This window comes from Onychostruthus taczanowskii, unplaced genomic scaffold (genome assembly GCF_017590055.1).
Source record: "Onychostruthus taczanowskii isolate IOZ18803 unplaced genomic scaffold, ASM1759005v1 scaffold82, whole genome shotgun sequence".
NCBI classification, from domain to species: Eukaryota; Metazoa; Chordata; class Aves; order Passeriformes; family Passeridae; genus Onychostruthus; species Onychostruthus taczanowskii.
In genome coordinates, this window is record NW_024506112.1 from 1863303 (window position 1) to 1880486 (window position 17184).

A 17184-nucleotide genomic window follows, 5' to 3' on the forward strand; every position below is an offset into this window, starting at 1 on the left:
GTACTGTAGGTGAGATGTTACTGGTTGAAACCTCTGTCAGCCAGCCCAGAGGCTGGTTTAGCGAACTGGGCTGGGTTTCTTACTTATAACTGCATTAATGCTCAGTACAAATCAGATTGTACTCAACAGCTGACCAGTACTTTCAGGGAATACTCATGCTCTGGCTGAGATTTCCTAGGAGTATCAACCTCACCTCTCCTGCTTAGTGACTCAGATCTCTTATTCAGAATCAGTAGGTGTTACTTGGAAGTCTTAGCCACTCCGTCTAGATAAGGAGATTACTACTCTGGCATCCCTCTGTGTGTGCAGTCCTTCACAGTCTTGTCCAGTAATTTGCTTTGATACATCTCTGACAGCTTTACTGCTAAGGTATAACCAGTTCTCTGTCTGTACAGCAGGACCCATGGTGATAGCTAGGGATTTATCACACTTCTCAGGACCTGTTTTTAGGGAACTTCATCCTGGAGTTTTACTGAAATGATTTTACAGTGGTCTCCCACATGCCCCTGCAAAGAGTTTCATCCCCTTAGGCAGAAGTTTAAGAATGACCTCTTGAAAGTCAGGTGGTTTGTTGTGTGTTGGCCAGAATTAAACAGAAATTTTAGGCTTTTTTTCTTTTAATTAATAAATGTGCTTTCATTTACATTCCTGGGATGGTAAGAGCACCCACCCTTCCATGAAAATAGTTACCCTGAAGCTGGCTTTTGAAGTCTTAGTCCTGAGCAGTGTGTAGGTTGCTTTCCCTTTTTTCATCACAAATTACAACATGTCAGCATCGTGTGCATTTGCGCACATTCCGAGAAAGCTAAATTTTATTCACAAAGCACAGCGATCCATTTGACCTTTAGCTTTTAGCACTCTTACGTTCCTTTCCCTTTTCCAGACCTTGCTGGCAAATGTCAGCGTGCTATAACATATCGGTTTATGGCAGGATCTGTTTATGGCAGGTCCCACCCCTCACCCAAAGGTTTGAGGAGCTTTCCTATAAATAGCTATGTTGGTCATAGCTTTCTATATGCTTGTGAGCTTCCCTGATTGGTGTTTTATAGTAATCAGGCCTCTTAGCTCACAATTTGGGTATGAACACCCAATTTTGGAGGACTTCTGGCTTTTTTGTTGAAGTCTTTTGTAAAAGGATTCACAATACAACTTGAAATTCCTATAACTTCAGCAAGTCAAATGGTTTTTCTGAAATCAGGGCATCTCATTTTTCCTTTGCCTCTTACTTTACTTCCTTTCTTTACTATCTTTTACTTGTTAGCATCCCTCTGGTTTCAACTCTGGCTAAAATAGCTATGTTGATTCATAATGCTGAGGGCCTGGCTGCTGTTTTGCATGTGAAGGTATGACATGTCTTCCTTGATCACAGGCCTCTTCTTTCACGAGGTTAACATCAAATGGGAGAATTTTTCTCATTTTGTTGAAAATTTTCTCTGTCATTTTTTATCTGCTCGGGATTGCTACTGCAATCAGCAAGTATGGAATTCATGTTGAAGTTCTGTGATGCACTGAATGTGAAATTTCTTGGGTTTAGTCTATATGTTGTCAAATGGTAATATTTTAGAGTTTTGCATTTGCATATATCTTGCAACATTACACAACATTTTTTTCTCAGTTAAAGTATTTATCTTCAGATGCCGTCCAATACATGTCACAGCTCTCATGTATTTCTAGTTGCTTGGATTTTAGGAAAGCCTTTACCATATTAGGTAGGATGATGGGACACCTTCCACAGGTTTACCGTACACAAATGTAGAGACTGAGTCCCTCATATTTCTTACATTATTACCTCTTTACCCACAGACAGTTTTCAAGACATAACCTCACTTCTCCTGATGAAGTGAATGATGTGTAGACTGGTGGCTGTACTTTGTAATGTAACAAGGAACCAAAACTTCCTGGTCCCTACTGCATGAACTAAAACAGGGGCATTTAAAAAACTAAGGAGATTAAAACCTTCCTTTGGTGTACCTTTGAAAAGTCATAGAATCACAGAATTGTCAAGGTTGGAAAAGACCTCTAAGGGTCGCCAAGTCCAGCTGTCAAGGTAGCAGCACCACCATGTTAACCACTAAACCGTGTCCTCAGGTGCCTTATCCATGCATACTTTGAACAAGGATGGTGATTCTACTATTTTCCTGGGAAAGCCTATTCCAGTGCTTGACAATGCTTTCCATGAAGAAATTTTTCCTAGTATCCAAACTAAACCTCCTATAGTATGATTTGAGTTTGCTCTCATCCTGTCACTTGTTACCTGGGAGAAGAGACTGACCCCCATTCACTACACCCTCTTTTCAGGCAGGTGGAGAGAGGGATGAGGTCTTCCCTGAGCCTCCTTTTCTCCTGGCTGAATACCGCCAGCTCTCAAGTCATGTGCTAAAGTACCGTTTTGGCTCAAGGTGAATTCTGCTTTTGGAAATGAAGATAAAGTAATTGTGCTGTTTGCAGCACTTTCCTAAAAGAAGTGATTTCTTCATGATTGCAGGCAGAGGACAGAGTTGTGAGGTTTTGCATGCACAGCACCAGCAGCTACAACATCTCTGCTGTAAGAAGACTGCTTTTTCCAATATCTCTGCTGTTGGAAACATAGAGGGAATTTACGCCATCCAGGATGTTTTTTCAGCCTGCTATAAAATGATTAGAAGATTGAGGACCAGGGATATAAATCAGTGCATAGCTCTTACTATGTATTACTTTAATTTCTGTTTCTATTCTTGGGAATGAAGGTAGTTAAAATTCAGTTGCATCAGATGAAAAGATTGATTTATTGTTCAGTTGGGGCCACTTGTTTCATTCAAGTGGACCAAAGGCAGTTGAACTGAACTTTGGCAGTGACCTTGATCAAAGAGTTAGACTTCTCAAGAGGCTTTTCTTATCCTGATCTGAATATACTGCAGGTCACTGGGGCCTGTAAACCTGCTGAGAGAAAGTCAAAACAATGTCCTGCGAGCAGCCTGTCTGTGATGTCGAACTTTTAACTTTCTAGCAGTTGCAGCTGGGGAAAAGTCAGCTTTACTATTAACACAGTCTTCCCTGCACATGACCAGTCATTGACAAACAAATGAACTTTGAAGAGATGTTTGAGTGGAAAATTTAGAGTGGAAAAAGCTGGTTTACAGCCTTTCTCTCTCCTCTTGTGAGAAGAATTTCATGTATGAAGAGAAGGGGTGGCTGGAACTTGGACTGCAGGAAACTGTGAGTGCCTGTCCCTGCTCATGTCTCTTTGTGGATGTCCATAGCTTCCAGCCAGTAAAGTAGAAGTGGAGTTTGAGTTTGAAAAACAGGCTATACTGTGAAGTTCTTTCCTGTCATTGAAATGAAATAAGAATGAATACCTATAGGTATTGCAGCAATTTTCACAGGACTCACAAATGAGAAAAAGATACCTTCTCTTTGCATGAAACAGCACTGTTAATAAAATATTGTGATTTTGTGTTCAACATAAACCATCCAAGTTTCTCATTTACCATTCTTGTGATGTTTCAGCTTAATGATGGTGGCAAGGCAGCCCAAGCACACGTGGGGATTGGTGATGTGGTTCTCACCATTGATGGGATAAGCACGGATGGGATGACTCATCTAGAAGCACAAAACAAGATCAAGGCATGTACAGGCAATTTGAACATGACTCTGCAAAGGTAAGATAGCTTCCTCTTTTTTTAAAGAGAATTGATTATCATCCTAACAGTGGTTTGGAGGATAAAAATGTGTAAGTGGTTTGGCAAAGTCTATGGAGTTAAATGTCAGTGAATGAAAGATGTGCTGGCATAGCCTGTAATCTGTTTTGATATACAGCATTTTAGAAAACTTGTTAGATGTTAATTATGTGGCTTGACAAAGACTTTTTCCAGCTTTATGTCACCTATTCTATTTCCTCTTCCTTTTGAGTTTCAGTTTTGTTTAATTAATCTGTTTAAAAGCAGGTCTTATTAATGCTTTTTTCCCCCTCCCCCAGGTGATTAGGAACATTTTTTTGGGTCAAGTCCTACAGCACCATTCTAACTGGCTAACAGAATGATGGATTTAAATAGCTAACCCTTGAGTTAAATGGATCAAAATACTTCTGTTCAGAGTCTGAGAGATGTTTCCACCATATAATTTCCACCAGGGTGATACTGCTGTGTCACTAAGTAGCTGCCTCCCTTTGCTAATTGAAGTGCCTGCTGTAGAAGTTACAGCTTGGCCCAGTCTCAATACTAAATCATGGAGTTTACTGAATCCCAGCATATCTCTGGTCTAGCCTGGGGCTCTGTTTTGGGAGTTGTTGCAGGAGGGGAGCAGGATGCTCACATATGGGTTGTTGAACCTGAAGTAGAATGAGCACCAGCACAAGCAATAAATTCCTCCAGTTCTCAAAAGCTTCCCAGGGCTAAATGTTTTTTGTTAGAAGACTGCTGTTTTGATTCAATGATGTGAGTGAACATATTGGAGAAGATTGGCCTTTTTTCCCTGTGTGAATCCATCACACAGGGAAAAACATCTCTTGTTTCCAAAGAAAACAGTAGCAGTTGTAGGCCATGACTGCTGTCAGGCCTGCCTTCAGCAGTGCAAAGTTCCTTGGTGGGTGTTGGTTGCCGTCCATACCATATCACTTCACCAGTTACTGGCTGGTTTTTTGTGGCAAATTATTCTCCCCTTAATGAAAAGACTATGTCTTTCAGTGAGTTAATCAGTATTAGAATAAAAAGAGATGACGTGGTTGCAGATCTGACAAACATCTGTCTCCAGGGTGGCAGTGCTTGTTCCCAGCCCTAAGTGCCATGTACTTGCATGCTTGTGTGAGTGCTTTCTTTCTTCTCTAAGAGGCTGCAGTGCTTGTTGTTTCTTGTTTTTCCCGTTGTCCTGTGCTTTGGTGCTTAGCTACCCTGACTAAGGGATTCCCTTTGCTCAGTCTGAGGAAGGGAGTACCTTGTGGTATGGTTCATGCCTAGGGCATCTCCTTGAGTGAAACTTGTAAAGGTGGCATTAAAAGTTTCTTGATGAAAGACAGGTATTATACCAGCTCATTAGAAGAACTACATGTTGTATCAAGTATGTCATTTGCTTTTCTGACTCCCAAGGAGACTGGCAGGTCGCTCAGAAATGCACTTTCCAGGACCCACTGAGTCACTGCAGCAGGGGGGTGGGTTTGGCCTACTTTCTCCTGTCACCATAATTGTATGGGCAGGGTTAATATCAGATACAGAAAAGTCATGGCAGGTGTGTCCCAGTCAGGTAATAACTTGTCTGAGGCTGCTTCTGGTTAGGGACAGAGATGAACGGTTTGAAAATCAAATTAATCATGAGTTAGCCAGATCCCCTGCTGTTCTCAGCCTTCCCACCTAGTGTAGCATCTGACTCACCACTGTTGGCTACCTGACAGCTGAAGGCTAAGTCAGGATCAGACTAACAGTGATCAAATGAATAGCCTTGGTCCTGGCATCTGGGGGTGTGACAGATGTGTCTTGTGGCTCTGCTGCTTTGCAGTCTCATGGTCTAAGCTGTTTTGAATTCTTTCTGTATCCCAAGAAACCAAAGGTGTAGGCAGTGTTCTTCTGGTTCCTCTGCCTGTGAACATTTCCTTGCCCTGCTGTTTTACAGATCTGCTTTGGTTGTTTATTTGTTCTTTATAGCCTGGAAGAAGATGCTTCTTGGAGTCAGACTCACTCATGCTAACTGGAGATGCTGGCTGCCCATGGGAAGGGAGCTTGAGAGTATAAACAGGGTGGCAAGATAAGCCATTTTAATACTGAGTGTTCTCCATAATTATATTCTTCTGTTCTTGCCTATTCTCCCAAAATAAAACAGAAATAAATAAAATATTTTTAGCTGTTACTGTTCACATGCAAGATTAAGGAGATACTGTCAATGTGAAGCAAAGCTGGCCTTCAAAATATGGGTTGGTGCCATAGAATAGGAAAATCTAAGACATATTTTATTTTACTATTACTGCTTTTTATTTATCTTTCATTTTTACTTCTGAGATTTTATCTACTTTCACACAGTCTGCTGATAGTTTGAACTACAATGCAAGGATGTTGAGGTTAGTTTTGAAAGGGTCAGTCAATTCTGAGATACTGCCCTGATTTGCTGCTGCTTTAGAAGAACACAATGGTTAGTGGTGTTACTTTGAGCATGTACTCCAGCACCCAGTTTGCACAGTGGTCAGGGCATGGTGACACTTCACCTTTTAAAAGCTGCAAAGGAAACTTCTGTAGTCTGTGGCAAGGCAAGAGAGGAAATTCTTTATTATCAGATTCCTTATTATAAATATTTTAACTTCATAGTAAACCTACTTAGGTTTTCACTTCGCTTCCTCTCTTCTTCATGTGCAAAGTAGAAAAAATAAAATTAAGATAAACTGAACAACGGGCAAGAAGTAGCTTGTCTGGGAGGTTTTAAGGGGTAGTTAAAGTACTGCCTTCAAAACCTCTACTTACAGATTTAAAGCAGTATATTTATGTAGGCAGAAATGCATGTACTCCTTGTGGAAAACCAATTTAGTTGTTTTGTAACTTGCAATTGAATGTTGGCAAAATATTTCAAGGGCAAATAAAAGCTTCCCTTTGTTCCTTGTAAGGCAGCTAGGTTTTTTTAAACATGGAATTGTTGTGTGCCCTGGAAAGGAAATGGAGGTGGAGGTGCAGCTGACACAATTGCAACTCCACTTTGCTTAGAGGTTGATCAACTACGAATGGACAAAATTGTGCTTTGCCAGCCCTGTGTGCAGTACTAGCTGCTTAACATTGGCATGTGTTGGCAAGTATTTTCAGGTGTAGGTCTTTAAAATTAGTAAGATCTGTAAACAAGTCTCATTGTTTAGTATGGAAGTTATATCTTTTTTTTTCAGTTATGAAATGAAATTTGAGTGTAGGCATGTTATTTGCTCATTTTCATATTATATTGTAGGTACACACAGTTTGTGGTAATGGGGGCGGGGCTGTGGCCAGCCTCATCCCCAGTGGGTGCAGCTGTGAGCAGCAGGTGAGCAGCACTGACAGCAATGAGCCATGGAGTGCCCAGGGGCACTGACCCATCACCAAAGGGAGCAGAGGGCACACAGGGGCACTGCATGGGCATGAGGGGGATAAAAGGCTGGGCTGAAGGACAAGAAGGGCAGATGCTTGCAGCCTTCTGCAGTGGTGTGGTGTTACTCTGTATGGGTGGAAGTCTTTTGGTAGTATATGGTGAGACTGTATTGTGGCCGTCTCAGCTGCAACGTTACATGACTCAAAAATACGGAGTGTGTTTTTTTCCCCTCTTCTTTTTATTTTGTAACTTGTGATTTTAGCTTCTTGATAGATCTCCTCCCCCCTTGTTTCTATTCATCCCTCCCTTTCTGAGATCTTGCTCTTTTGCACCCCGGTATTTCATTTTCATCTAAAGCCATTCCAGTTTCCCATGAGGACAGATGGAAACCAGATGCTTGCTTTTTGGATATATTTTCAAGTTCAGTAACTTAGCATGGACTTTTATAAATAAATCTCTAAGTTGCTGAGCGGCTAAAAGCCACCACCTATTTTTAAAATATTATTTTTGGGGACTGTTTCTCCAGAGATTTGCCTTGATGATTCTTTGGAAGTGAGAAGGATAAAGAATTGTGGATTTCTACAGATGAATGACATCATGATACCTATGAAACTTCTGGGAAAAGTGTCAGCAATTCAGGGGTAAAAGTAAAAGAGAAAAGATGGAAAGTCTTGGGCTTTGCTTTTCCTATAATGATAGAGAACATATTTATCTCTCTATTTAGTTAAACAGATCTGCATGGGTATAGTTTGCTTTGTAAAGGAATTTCTTTCACTCTGTCTATGAATTTACTAATTTAGGCATTGAGATTGCTTGACATGGGAAGTGAAAGGAGGGTTCTCCAGGTTGTTACTCCTCTGTTGTTATATTGCTGTGCTTCTTTGCCTGAGGAATTTTTTCTGGTGCAGTAAGCTGGCAGTGAACAGATACTGTGGTTCTGATTCCAGCTCTTCAGTGGAGGAGCACAGCTGCTACAAAGCAATAGATGAGTTTCAGTGATGGCCATGGGTTTGTTGGGTTTTTGTTTTTCCTGAACCTTTTTAAAGCATGGGGTTGCCCAAATGTCATAGGTGAAGCTGGGGTCTCCTGGGTATTCTTGATGTCCTACAGGACTCAGACAAAATTGAGATGAGCCATAGGGCTGATTTCTGCAGTTGGTAAACTCAAAAGCCATGATATTTGTTTTAGCTGCCTGTGAGTGTGAATCTTTATCATACTCTCCTCCCTTATATTTTTGGTTTTTCTTTCAGGAAGCATGAAGTCTAGGCTTTTAGCTTAAGGGCAGCTGGAATTCTCATGATTTAAGATGGGTAAGCAAGAAAAAATGTTATGGACCATTTGAATTCTATTTTCTAAGATCTTTTCAAGTTAACCAATTTGGAAAGGGTTTTCAGCAGTAAGACTAGCTTAGTATGCTTTTTTCTTACTATTTTTTGTTTAGTTTACAGGCTTTGCTTTAGATGATGGTTAAAACTCATGTTTCAGTTGTATGAGTCATAGGTTCCTTGGGGTGGGTATTTTGTTTCCCCAAACCATATATGGACGAGCCTGAGGAAAACTATGATAAGAATGCATTCTGAAGTCTTATTCTTTTCTCCCAACTTCAGTCATCATCATTTCCCTTACACAGGTATTTTAACTTTAGTTTGGTTCTTCGGTGATTTGCTTTTTTAGAAAAAAACAGGCGCTTCGCTGTCCTATGTCAGTTGAACAGAGACAATAATAATTGGTTGGAAGACACTACAGCTTCCGAATAATTTTTTCAAAATCTGAAAACTTTTTTTTTGTTTTAATTCTTTTTGTATTACTAATTCTTATGTGACCTGTTTCACAAATGTCAGAACAAAGTGCTGGATGATTAAAGAAATAATTTATTTTTAATTGAGAGAGTTGAGATGCAGAAAATTTACAGAACTCAGTTGTGGCAGTGTGGCTTGGCATATGTAAACAAACTGTATATTGGTAGTTCAAATGCTGCTCAAAACCTTTGACAACTTATTCCCCAAGGCTGGTTTGTTACTTTCAGTCATTAATACTAATTTTCAGTGATTATGCCCGAAAATAACTAGGTGAAAAACAGTGGCTCCCAAACAGACATTCCCTGCTGTTGTTTAGCCATGCCACTAAGCTTTGAGGTGGCAGCTGTTCAGGTAGCTCACTCAGTAGAGCCTTGTGAGACTTCAAACAATCTAACAGTGTGAGAAATCAAACAGTCCTGGAGAACTTTCTTATTGACCATGGCCTTTTTGTGCTGTGCATTGCAATGCAGTCAGCTGAGTTGTCTTAAGTCCTCCTGGTTTATCTCGCTCTGAAATTAAGTGATATTGGGTTAAAACATTGTCCAGAGAATTCAAAGCTGATGAATGACGCTGGGTTTTTTTTCATCCAAAGGTTGTTGTATAAATCTATGCACTTATTAGAAGCAAAATAGGAACCTTTTGCTCCTAATTTAGGAGCTGAGTAAGTTTAGCTAGCTAAGCCATGCCTTTGGAGAGCCTGCCCACACACTAAACAAATGGAAGGGTACAGCTCTTGCTTCCAGCTGAAATTCAGAGTTGTCTTGTACGTAGCACTTTGCTGCTGGTCAGGTAGCAATTAGAAGAACCACAGAACATGCTGCAGCTAAGTGACTTCAACAAACTAAAGGCTTGCGTGGAAGTTCAAAGGAGAGTTGCTGGGATCAAAGAGGAAGGTTGCAGGGTAAAAAACAAGAGTTCAGTGACTTGTACAGGGTGATACCTATCCATCTGCCAGGAAAATGGGTGGGACTGAGGACGAGTTAAGCAACAGTAATAGCAGCCTTTCTCACACTGTGTACCTTAGAGTTTTGTTGGGAATCTTTAGAGCTGCAAAAGATTTGTAAAGGCTGTGCAGTTTCTTGAGGTTGCTGCTGTAAGTATCATAGGAACATAAATACAGTGGTAAATATAGATGGTGGACAATGGCAAGTGCCAAAGGCAGATTGCTATTTACTGAACGTCAAAATATTTCCTTCAAATTTAAGTTTAAAGATGTTTTTTCATTTCTAATTTCCAGGGGCACGTTTCCTTCTGGCTCCCATATAGTTAATACCACCTCAAGAAGTTGAAAATCAAGCAAAGGGAGGTTAAAGAAGAAACATTAATGTGTTGGTGTTTTGGTTTTTTTTGTTTTCATTTTATTTTTAGTTTGTTTGCCACCAGGAAAATGCAAAACATCACCTCTGAGTTGCAGCAATTGCAGCCATTTTACCATTATGTTTTTGAGGTTTTGTCTACATAACTACATCATGGTGGGTTAAACCAAGGGCAGTCAGATTAGGGGGATATTTAAAAATGTCACCTTCTTTTGTGTGAAAACGAGGAAGCCATGATCAAGAAGTTCTCTCACAACCTGAGAGCTTGTAAGTTCAATTTGGAATACATTTTCAAATTCCTACCCTCATGCTCCAAGTCCTTGATGGAATAAAGGTTGGTGAGGTTGCTTGGGAGAGTAGCTCCGATGTTACAATCAGCAGAAGCTGATAAAAAGCTGGGGAGGAGATCAATTGGGGCATCACTATTTGAAGGGTAGTGAGTGATTGTGGTGGAGGTTTGCACCTGAGAATCCATTGTGAAAATGGAGGAGGATAGTTTTGGATCTGGAGGTTCCCATCTGTTTGCAGTGGATCAAGTGGGAAATGAAGTGCCTTAATTGGTCATCTTGTTTTTTTGCTTTAACCAGTGAGAAACATCTGTGCCTTTGCTTTATATGAACTGTTGCATAGCACAGATGTCTGACAAATACAGCAAAAAGTAATTCTGAATTTGACTCTTAGTTTGTTTATTAAAAACACTACTTGTTTTCACACAGGGAAGTAAAGTTTGGGCCGGTTTGTAGAGTTTTTTACTTGTTTTAGGGGTTTTTTGTGTTTGTTTTAGTAATTTTGCTGACCCTATAGACTTTTCTTTCAAAGCCTGAAAGCGTGCATATATTTTAGATATGTTGGGATTAGCCTAAAATAAGATGCTTATCAGATGTTATTATATACACTGCATTCTTTCTTTCCTATATTTAAGATCAGTATGAAAATACTTACCTTCCATTGTAGTTCTGCTATAGGGATTAAACCACTCTGATGTACAATGATGCTTTTAGAAAACAGTGATTAAATTGTTAAAGCAAAAAACTGCAGTGCAAAAACCATGGCTTTACACAAGCAGATCATTAGAAAGGTAATATCTTTGGCTTGATGTTTAGGTGTATGGTAGTTTAGAAGCCTTTTTCACTCTATTATAAAACTAAAATAAATCTGTACTCTGGTTAGATCTGACACAGTTTATTTCTGTCTGTGAAGACAAGAACAGTGAAGGTTTATTCACATATATTTTTCCTGTAATGGCATAATTCAGTAGGAAGTATCTGGAAATGAGATAATCTTACTTGATTTTGGCGTGTGCTAGATGGACAGTGTGCCTCAGTATGCAAGGTGAGGATGGGCTTGCAGTGCTGTGCCTAATGGATAAAAGACATGATAATGATAAATGACTGCTTGTGATTTAGAATAACTTTCTGAAATACCAATAGCTTTCTCCTGTCTTACAGAATTAAAAAAAAAAAACAACCCAAAACTGAGTTAAGTAGTATCTCTGTGGATAGCAGGGAATTGCTTAATGAACTCCACATTGCTCAGTTCATATGCTGTAAGCAAGAAGTAAGATTTGCAAGCTGAAATTCAATACAGAAAACATCTAGGCTGAGTGAGGTTGTGACTAGCGTTACTACGAGTCTGACTGTTACTCTAGCAGCATTTTCCAGCTTGCAAACCTCTTTAAGTTAGTGTTGTTTTATATTCTGCCTGTTGCTAAGCCTTCTCTTTGCTGTTGAAGGGTGGAAACAGAACATGGAATATGTGCTCAAATAGCACCACATTAGAGATCTTTAGTAACATAGATGCTTTTAAGGAGTAGATTGAATGTATTTCCCAAACACTAAATACATGTATTTTAGGAAGGTAGGAACACAACTAAGCTAACCTTCATTATGGAAATGTAAAAAAAAAAACCTCTTGGAAACCACAGGAGTTAATTCTGCTGACTATCAATATCTCTGTGATGTACAATAAAGCTTCTGCTTAAGGGGTACAAGTGCCAGCTTCCTACACGACAGGAAAGAAGTCTCCACTGACAACACAATATTAATTCAGCCTTTCTGTGGCAATTATGTGCCAGGTGCCTTGGACTATGCCACTGTTGCCAAGAGCTGTTGTGGCTGTGTAAGAACAATCCAGGCACCTTTTACTTTTCATTATCTCTTCACACAGGAGATGCTGAAAGGCATGTTGATTTCTGGGGGTGAGGAGGAAGGGGTATTGGTTTGGGGTTCAGTTTGGGTTTGTTTTAGAAAAGGGCAGAAATGGAGCTGTGGAGTAGTTCAGATATTGAAGACTGATAGGAGAGCAATGTTTGCTCTTACTGTGATTTCCTGGCTAAGTCCTGCTTTTTAGTTTTTCTGAGGAAAAGGTTCATAGCTGTGTTTCAGGAAGCTCTTTTGGTTTCTGCTTTCCTCCCATTTAAAAACAATCCCCAGAGGGGAGTGTAGGTTTGTTTTTTTTTTCTTTAATGAGTTACAGAAAGCCATCAGAAAAGTGATATTCCTAAGTTTTTGTTATATTTTGTTTCATTTGAAGTGATTTTAATGAAGCATTATTCTCCAGGAGGCCTTTGATGCAATTCTGGCTTTCATTTCCTTATTTTCTAATGGACTTCCGTGGTATTCATGGTGACAGTCACCAATATTCCATAAGCACTGCAGCGTAATGTAGAAAATAATATTTTTGTTTCTCTAGTAATATTACCTGCTGTAGGCAGCAGCTGATTACAGCTATTTTAAAATGCTATATTACTTGCAAAATATCCTCCATTACTGATCCTACTATATCAGGTGGGTTTTTATTTGTCAGAACTCATGTAGTCATTAGCATAGGTTCTAAATTTTTAGTTCTTTTTCTGTTTTTGCAGCAGACTTGGCTGGGCTTTAATGTTTGATTTCCTAAAACGAGACATTTCCTCTTCAGCAGATAACCTTTATTTGTCTTTCACATAGATCTGATCTTGATAGCTATTGAGGCTCTGAGGGCTTCAGTAGAAGATACTAAGAAAAATAAAGTATCATGATAATAAATCAGGGATTACTGTTACCAGTCATTTTTGCTTAATTCCTTGTGAAATAAAGTTTGTGTTCTTGTGGGAAAACAAACTCCCTTCAAATATTCTCTTGTTGTTAAGAGCCCCATAGGAAAACACTGCTTGTTGCAGTTCTTTTTAAATTTTGTTTATGATGTAGATCTGCTAAATCTGATGTAGATCCTTTCAACTGTTAAATGTATTTTGGTTTTGGAGTACAAATAGGTTTCATTTCCCAAAGTGAAGTTTCCTGCAACAAAATAAAACTTGAGCAAAGGTGTGCACCTGAGTGTTCCAATGAAGCACTGAAGAGTTCCACGGCCCAGTAAAATAGACCTGAGTTTTTCATCTTCTAATGCTGCTGTTAGTTCAGTATTAGAAGTGAAATCCAGCTTTGCCTGGTGATTGACTAACAAAGAGCTGCGTATAAATACGTGTGGGTTTTTTTTTTTTAATATCCCCGCTGCATCACATTTTCCGGCGGGGTGTGTTTTGGCCTGACGCTGCATAGTATGTGTTTCAGTGGATGTGTTCTGGACTGAACACTCAGCCTGGAAAATAACAAGAGAATAAAAACCAGTAAAAGCTTTGTCTGTGTATTGTATCAGTGAACCTGTTAGTCTGGTATCCAGACCCACTGCGGCTGCTTTCTGATGATTCAGTGTGAGGGGGGAGTGAGAACTAAACCGTGCCTTGTAACACCTGCATGGTGAGAACCTGGGCGCTTACACAAGACATGTGGGTTTGATTATCATAAACACTTGTAACTAATAATTAAACTGGGGTCTTATAGGCATTGTTTCATGTATCTATCAACATAATTCTTGTCTCAGACAGGCTAACAACATTGAGGTCTTTTTGTTGTATGTGGATGAAAAATATTTTCTCACACTGATTTTTTTTTTTCCCCAATTGCTCTTTCCTCCAACTTTGGCACACAGTGTATCTCCACTTTTACCTAATTCACAGTGAGTTGTTCAGGCAGAAAGTCAGACAGTTTTCTTTATTTATTTCTGTGCACCCTCTCTTGCTTTTGGGAGGGTCTGCACCAGATCTGAGCCTTTGTCATCTTTGTGGTTTGAGGCTTGAGACAGGAAATCTTCAGGAATCATCTGACACTTCAGTTTAGTCACAGCTGAATCCTTATTCCCACCAGGGGAAAAAAAAAAAAGAATCCCTTTGTCTTTTCAGTTTCTCGTATGCACATTCTTTCATTCATGGAGGTGCAGCAATTTCTGGCCCTGAAAGGACTTTGGCTCCCTGCTGGGGCAGAGGCCCAGAGGACATGCTTCCCTCCTGACCTCACGGTGGTGCTTCTGGTGGAGTCCTGTGTTGCAGCCTCTGCCCAAAAGTGCGCAGAAAGGAAGGTTTCTCTTCCTTCCTGTGATGAGTGAGGAGGTTTGGAAGACCCTATCTCAACTTCATAAAAATGGTGAATCAGGTTAAAAGGCCCTTTTAACCTGATGCATTTGTTTGGTGTTTGTGCCACAATCCTCCTCTGTCTTGCACATGACCGGACACCACTGGCTGCTGCTGGAGATGTCTGATCCTTGCTTTCCCCAACCCCGAGGCAGCTAATCAATACAAGGGAAGTGTTCCTGCCAGTTTCAGGGAGTTCTGAGAAGTGGGAATTGGGATGTTAAGAGAGGCAGGGAAGCAATTGTCAGTAAGAATATTATGTTTCAAAGAATTAGTAATCTTTCAAGTAAGGACAGCGTAACTTTTAGCAGAAGTGGCACATCTGCAGCACAGAGATGTTAGGGTTGGATCATTGTGCTGAATGAGATCTGAATGAGATAAGCTATTGAAATATCTCAAGAACACTTTAGGTAATAATTTGTCCACTTAAAAATCTGGGCAGTTTTCTTCACTTGCTTAAATTCTCAAAATGGAACTCATGGATACAGCGAGGGACGTGTGACTGCTTGAACCAGAACTGAACCTGGATTGTTTGTTTTTATTTAGTGACATGTACTTATCGTGTAAATTGAATAAATTATTCTTGTTCTCACATATTTTCTCAGTTTAGGCTTAATTATACTTGATACTAACAGTGTTTGATTCCTGCTTTGTAAAACACTGGGGCATGTTAAGCTTTAACTTTTTTCCAGCATTCCTGTGGCTGTTTTAGCTGAGCAGAGTTTGTTAACATGAAATCTGCAAATCATTTCAATCTCTCTTATATTTAAATTTACAACAGATTTATGTGCTTTCATATTTTGGAATCTTTGATATTCTTCTTAATGCCTTAAACTTCTAAGTTTATGATGTCCGCTGAGTATTTTCTCCCATGGTTTTGGCAAGCCTCAATTTCCTCACATTTTGAACTTTTGCCAAGATACAATTTGAATCTAACTTGGAAAACCCCAACAAAACAAACAACAAAACCCCAGGAAAATTCGATGTCCTATTAATGTGGGTGTGGTTGAAGACAAAATCTTCCAAAATAAAATAAATGTGCACTGTGAGAGGTTATAAGCCATGCTCTGAGAGGCACAAACTTTAGAGAATCTATGTCAGCAGCTAAGACTGGTTTGAAGCTGATGCTTGATGTTGCTTTCTGTTTGGAATAAACTCTTCACCAAACAGTTAGATGGGTTTTCTGAGTGGCAATTATTTTGGGGGATTGCTTCTTTGACCTAGTCTGTTGTTTCTGTTTAACCTGTGACTGATTGCTGCTCTGTAAGAGAGACCATCTTGGCAAAAGGGAATGGATTATACAAGTAATGTGAGTTTCATTATAGGGGGGAAGGATTTTAACACTCAATGTCTTTTGGAGGGAAAATGACCAAACCCAGTCAGTCAGTCTTATTGACTGTAGAGTATCCCTTTTAGCTCCTAAGCTTCTATGCAAAAAATGGAATGTAGTATGGATTCCTAAAATGTATTACAGAGTGTAGGAAGCCAGAATTTTAATGAGGACAGTGACTTCAGAGGTAACTAATGCTGCTTGATTGCTAACAGATTATTTTTCCTTTGCATACTAAGCCCCTCCACATGAGCAGACTATTAAGTCTCAGTGACACTAAAAGTCACTAAAATGCACGTACTGGGCTAAATATAATGTATAACAGGTCTTGCAAGTACAAAAATGTGTAATATTTTCCATTCAAGGCCTCTCACGTACTGAAATTTTTAAGTGTGCCTGCTGTCAATACTGATCTTGGAGACAATTGACTGAAAGAGTTGCCAGTTATCTCCTTTCCAGGTCTTGGCAGGAAGGTGACTGGACAAGTCAGTCATTTTCCACAAAATCTTAACTCCTAAGTGACTGCTCCATTAACTTGATGATTAAGGGAATGCTGGACTAATATTTCTGTGTTGCATCTCTTGGAGCTGCCTATAAAGGAGCAATGTTGAATAACTTAATTATGTGGAGAGTATGGTTATGGGGTTTTTGTATCTTTTGCACTTTACTGAAGGGAGCTGTCCTGGACAAGAAAGCTCCTAGAGCAATTGGAGCAAGGGCAGATTGAAGTTTCCCTTGTGGCAGGGCTGCTGGACTCAGGTGGCACAGTGTTGTGAATAGGGGCTTGCATGGAACTTGGGACAAAATCAAGTTTCAGCACAACACAGATAAACAACACTGTTGTTAAAAACAACAACAGCAAAGAAAAAAATCAATTTGAAATTTCGGTTACCATATAGAGGGTATTTTGGCAGGAAATGGAACTAGGGAGAAGAGAGTTAGATGTCTCATGTAAGTGGCAGTTTCTAGCCACTTTTGTGAAAAGCTGTTAGGTTGGGTTTTCTTTAGGATCCAGATAAATTTCAGATTATCTTATGTCAATTAATAAAATCTGTGAGTCACTATTTCTTTTAGTCAGAAAGAAATGATCCTTACTTACATTAGCCACTAAGATTAGCTATTTTTGCAACGCACCATGTAGTTGTTACTTACAAATCCTATGGTATGCAACACTTAGAGGTGACTGGAGGTAGCATGCCAGTGCTAAAATTAGTAATAATCAATTCAGTGTTATTGTTGATAATTTTAAAGCTGGTGAGTGGTGTGGGAAGCAGGTCAGGGAAA

General features: G+C 39.6%; 1 protein-coding gene across 10 annotated transcripts in view; it reads left to right on the top strand.

Annotated features, from left to right (window-relative positions):
• Window positions 1-17184, top strand: part of PDLIM5 (PDZ and LIM domain 5) — a 131813-nt gene that overhangs the window by 43943 nt on the left and 70686 nt on the right. For all 10 annotated transcript variants that reach the window (XM_041424433.1, XM_041424435.1, XM_041424430.1 and 7 more), the window contains exon 3: window positions 3487-3638. In XM_041424433.1, the coding sequence (XP_041280367.1) occupies window positions 3487-3638 (152 nt within the window). The remainder of the gene's footprint in view (window positions 1-3486; window positions 3639-17184) is intronic.